General features: G+C 39.1%; 1 protein-coding gene across 1 annotated transcript in view; it reads right to left on the bottom strand.

Annotated features, from left to right (window-relative positions):
* Nucleotides 1–5,149, bottom strand: part of LOC108969515 — a 22,545-nt gene extending 17,396 nt beyond the window's left edge. The window contains exons 1-5 of the mRNA XM_018934271.1: nucleotides 5,098–5,149; nucleotides 4,633–4,940; nucleotides 4,230–4,383; nucleotides 1,562–1,627; nucleotides 1,233–1,501 (exon numbers count right to left, since the gene is read on the bottom strand). Coding sequence (XP_018789816.1) covers nucleotides 1,233–1,501; nucleotides 1,562–1,627; nucleotides 4,230–4,383; nucleotides 4,633–4,940; nucleotides 5,098–5,149 — 849 coding nt within the window. The remainder of the gene's footprint in view (nucleotides 1–1,232; nucleotides 1,502–1,561; nucleotides 1,628–4,229; nucleotides 4,384–4,632; nucleotides 4,941–5,097) is intronic.
* Between the last annotated feature and the right edge of the window lie 525 nt (nucleotides 5,150–5,674).

Raw genomic sequence — 5,674 nt, 5'->3', positions numbered from 1 at the left:
GTTTTGATTAAAGTTTTGGTTAATGTTATGGGTAAGAGACGTGTCAATACTATAGGCGTACTAAAATTCCTGAATCTTTTGCCAAACCTACATCGAGTGAACGTCGCAAAAGAAATGCTTGATAACAGTAAAAACCAAAATTCGTTAGAAGATACTGCGGGATAAGTCGGCGACGGCTTATAACAAGCTTATGAAAAATTGGATTAAAGAGTGTTATGCTTTTATTAGCTTTGGAGCCTATTTTGAAGGCGATAATAAGGGTTTGTCAGTCCGGTTCAAATTATGGGCTTTTCAATGAAGATAGTGCAAAGGAGTAAGTGCGTTTAGTGGAAAAGTAATTGGTTTTGTTTTCATTTGTCGTCACAAAGTGTATGAAACGGTTTCTACAAAGTAATTAAAAATCAATTTAAAGTAGGTTGTTAGTTTTAATATATGAGATACCCCAATGTAAATGTTATGAAAGCGATTGTCAGTCAAATGCCTGCGAAATCTAGGTCATAAAGCATTGTCAGTGTTGAATGACCCGTCGAATTGACTAAGTTTTAGTAGCTAAGTTAATAAAGACTGACCATAAGCGCATTACTGCAAATGCAAGATGAACTTACTCCGATTACATTGGCAATTAAATTAGAGCTTACAAGCGATTTAAATCAATCGAATTGTCAACGAAACAAGCACACAACAACAGATAATTACATGAACAAGAAGTACAACAATATAAGTTATTAGAAAAACATCAAAACATAACTGATAAGGCAGAGCTAAAGCATAACGGTGAGTTGGCACATCTGCATATATTGAGCAAACACCAAAGCTAATAATAAACAAGTTCAGGCAAATAGCTACAAGCGCCTAGTGACACACAAACACACACACATTCGCATAACTACACAAACCATATGCTTTTGTATTGTACCGTTAAGTCAACAATTGCGTGCGAACATAACTTTCTGAGTTGTCACTGTCGTCATGCTGTGCTATGCTGTGCTTTCTCGCCGTTCTCAAACATACATTTATATACGTATATATAATCTTAGCAAATAACTTGAGAACACTCATAGCACACGCCCACTAACACGTGTTTACATATAAATTGCGAACACACCYCTTGCCTGTGATAAACCACCAGCTTCAGCAGTTGATACGCCCTTCCCATAAAATCTCACCCTGAAAAGTGCTGCTAGTTCTAAGCTTMAAATAAGTAAGTATACCGTTAGCTTTGAATAACATACCACATAATTAGCCACCACATATGGTATGTATGTAATGGAGCCGACACGGATTGTGCGCCCTCGCAGATTGTTAACTTTATTTGGGTAAAGTTCGGCGTTCCGGGCAAAAGTTTCGTTCGGCAAGAATGCGTCCAGCAGCAGTGCTTCCAAATTGCCGCTGGCGCCGACAAACTTTTGTGTCCACAGTTGGATGTTGATGTCGCGGTGCATGCTTGGAGATGCCGTGGCGAGTGTGGATAACGGTGTGGTTGTAGTTAGTTTAGTTGTTGCTCTTGTATTGGGTATTTGTTGAGTATACTTTGAATTGACTTTTGTTTTGGTAGAAATACCTTGTGSGTTGTCGCTTTGTTGTGCCGTGAGCGTTTCCGGTGTCACCATAAGGTGGTGCGGGTAAACTGGAATAAATCAAATAYAGAAGTATTTACAGCAATAAATAATGTTGTTGGTCGTTGTTGCAGTAAAAGCAATAAAAAGTGAATAATTAAGTTCGGCTACTGTAATCGCTGTTTTTATTCTATGAATGTTTGGTAATAGAAGCTGCAGCTTGATCGAATTTGTAAATACCTATAAAATGAATTTTTGTTTATATGCTTTTATATAAGCATATCACTTAACTTTGCTAGAGAAAATATACGTACAAGAATCGTGAAGACACAAAAAAGTACTGAAAGCAGTGGGGCGTATACGTTACTTTATTTAAAATATTTATGTAAATACTTTTGTAAATGGGTTTATGCAAGGGAGTATATACATAAATATGTTCAAAAATAATAATTATTCATTTATTGCATTAAGAAATCAATAAGTACAATTATATTACAGACGTTATATTTACGAGAGTTGCCTTTTACATTTCTGGATTTTTCTAAAACAAGTAATAAACTTTGAAAATAGCTTTATTGTTTTTCAAATAATTCTGCAAAGATTTACACACTTTGGCATGTGTTTGAACCAATTATTGAAACACTTATGTCACACTGACTGAGCTATCACCAAAACAAGCCTTTCAAAAGCATTAATTGTCTCGTCAGGTGTCGCAAAACGGCAGCAACTTAGTTTATTTGTTACGTACGTGAATATTAGAAGTCATTCGGTGCYAAGTAAGGACCATACGATGGCTGACTCATCAAATGTTCTAAGTGCTTTAAAATGCAGTTGTTTCTGTGGATGTGTGAGAGCTCGCATTTTTTGTTGAAGAGTGATCCGTTTGTAGCACTTGATTTTCCTAATTTCTCGAAAGACAATTAGCAAACCAATGGTTGGGTGGTTTGCTTATGACTGGTCTAGTTTTTTGAAACCATTTGCTTCATGAGTGAACAAGTTTTGTTGAATTCAGCTCCGCTCGAAGAACCTATACAGTCCCATATGCATAAATCCACCATTCATCACCTGCCACAATGTCTCATACGTGTTTCAAAGCATAATTAATGTATTTTTTTAACGTTTCTCTCGACCAATCGACACGGRATTAAATGTATGCTGGTCTCAATAATGCTCATAGTTGTCTCAAACTCATGACAGGTCACATGTCGATCTTGCAATTCGGTTTGAGCACAACAAATTGAATTAAGTTCATCGATGCACTGTTCAATTAAACTTTTTGGTCGAGATGAATATGTTTAGTTACTGTGAGCAACACAAATAGTGTTTGTATTTTGGGTGCGGAATCAAATTTCTGGTGCSKAAACGTTCAGAATGCTAGAAAAGCCCTTCGGTGATRTTTGTTCGTCGTGCGCAAGTGTTTTTGATTGGTACAAATTATTCAAGTCGAGAATGCGTTGACGACGAACCATGTCTAGGACGGCCATCAACATCAACTGATGATCAACACGTSAATAAAATAAAGGCAGTGGTAAGACCTTACTGGCATCGGCAGGATCAGTGAAAACYATTTTGAAATATTATTTGGGATTAAGAAAACTAAAAGCACGCCTGGTTCCAAAATCACTCAATTTTTTCGAAAGATAGCTTTAGCGTATGTGAAGGAAAGTTTTGCGACTACCAGAATGTCATGAAACGTCTGAGCTTTGGATCTATGCTTAGGAAGATCAGTGGGGTGAACATCGTGGCCACGGTGAGCCGAAGCCGAAGAAAACACGTCAAAGTTAGTCAAAAATCAACGTTATGTTGACAGTTTTCTTCAATTATCGWGGTGTGGTGCACTTCGTATTCTTTCCGCCTGGCCAAACTGTAAACAAGGAATACTATTTGAGTATTATGCGTCATTTGCGAAGCTATTCCTAAAAAGAGGTCGGAATTATAGGCCGACAACTCTYGGTATTTGCAGCACGATAATACACGGTCACATACTGCATTGACTCTTCGTGAGTGCTTCGCCAAAGATTCCAATATCTTGWCGCAATCCCTGTATKTGCCTGAWTTAGMTCAGTGYGACTTCTGCYATTAAGYGTGARTTGTCCGGAAATTGACCTTAAGAACTGTTTCRAGGAYTGGAAAAAACGTTGGCACAAGTGTAGCGGGGCCAAGGGGAAGTCGTTTTTGTTGAAAGTAGTAAAACCATTTTTTGGAATGATTTCCAGGGAATTTAGAATCATATAGCAAGGGTCAAGGTAAAATGAAAAAAAGGTGATTTGTTCGTCTTAAGGTATCTTAATGATTTGGAAGAAAAACAACACCAATGGTTGACCATTACTAGCTATAAGGGTTGACAGATTTCCGTATATACCAAAAGCCGACAATCCTTATTGCGGCTTGCGTCAAATAGTCGTTATTTACTCTTAAAGTGCATTTTGGTATTTTGTTGCCGAACGGCAGCTATATCCGTCATGTATGTCAYATAAATAAGAAATGGCAACTTTAATGTATAAATTATATATTTTATCGATATATGAATTCTCTAGGGTTGTACATATCTCTGTACGGTATGAATAAATTACATACAATTTATCACGCRAAACTTTGCTACGTCAAATGAAAACAATTTTTTGCAATTGTAGAATTTTCGTAATTCTGTGCATTCATTGCATTTTTACTCACACTGCAGTACCTCGGTTGATAGCAGCTCCTCGGGACGTTCATGCTCACAAAAAAAGAGATAAAATTTATCCTTGAGGCGTAACTCCGCGTTGCGTGTGGCAAAGTAGCGAGCGTGCAGGAAACGCACTGTGTCCGAAAGAATGGTGATGAAACCCTGCGAAWAAGATTACACTTCAAAATACTGCAAAACAAACATTAATGCAAGAGAGAAACGCACTCAACGCACTAAGTACGCTTTCACACGCGAAACTCAAGAAAGCCTCAACGAACATAAATGAAACTGTAAACATACGCACTTAAGCAGAGGCAAATATACTAAAAACATAATGGGCGAATGAAGGCTGACAGCGCAGCGCTGTTATCACCGTTGCTAGCGATGGAGGCAGCGTGACGCTTTACCCACCTCGGTTACAATGTCAACGGCGCGCAGCACACACAGCTCCAACTCATCGTTGTAGGCCAAATTGTCAGCGCATGTGTTGTTGTAATTGTCTCCGCAATTGCTGCTGCGGCAGCTGCCTTCGCCGCTGCCACCGCCATYCAGTTGACTGACATCAATCCATTGCAGTCCAATTAGGCGTCCCTGCTGGGACAGATTGCGGAATGCCAGCTGCACTGCCTYGAGGTATTCCCGCTGCAAGGCGCTGTCTGCGTCAACGCGCCCATCATGGACAATCAGCACTGAGGAGAATTGTGCGAAGTATCTTTGTACTGTAAGAGAAAGCAAACGGAGCTCAGTGGCAGTAGCAGTTTGCGACACAGATAGTGACGGCTGTGAAATTCAAGCGGCGGCGGCATGTAAATTGGGTGCTAACGGTGRCGCAGTTATTTCCAGTAGCCGTTAGCCGGAGGTATGCAGTTAACTTACTTAAGAGCTGCAACAAAGTTGTGACGTGCGTTTGCGTGTGTGTCGACCACATTTCGTTCTGTTGTTGTAGACTTGTTGTTGGGTTTTATAGTTGCCTCTCCGGCCGTTGGCTTGTTGCTGTCGTAAYGGTTTTTATGCATCTGCTGCAAGTTGACTTAAAGGTTGCACTGCTTTTATACCCAGCCGTGGGCAAGCATGAATGTATTAAATRTTACCTTCGCATGCCTAACGAGCGAACGGAGGATCCGCGTAGGAAATGGTYATTTAATTGGTCTAAAGAGGGACAATTTGCCGGGAAATTTGTTGATATATGAGCTATTTTCGCAAATTGAAAAATAATTGCTAGTTAAACAGTGAGCTGGTGCACATTTCAGCTGCGGAAAAGAAAATAGTTAGGAACGGTGGTAAATTTATTTGGTTTAATTTTTAATGAGAAAAAATGTGGAGAGAATTGGACAGCTYGCTTATTATGACCATATTGATAATTGGTTAATAGCTATGTGCGGGAACTGTGTTCTTCCTAATGAATTATATGATTGTTAACTTTAGGATAATTGTTTATAACGGAAGGACTATT

Source organism: Bactrocera latifrons, unplaced genomic scaffold (assembly GCF_001853355.1).
Source record: "Bactrocera latifrons isolate USDA-ARS-PBARC rearing strain unplaced genomic scaffold, ASM185335v1 scaffold_255, whole genome shotgun sequence".
Taxonomy (NCBI): Eukaryota; Metazoa; Arthropoda; class Insecta; order Diptera; family Tephritidae; genus Bactrocera; species Bactrocera latifrons.
This window is presented reverse-complemented; position numbering and strand designations above follow the sequence as displayed.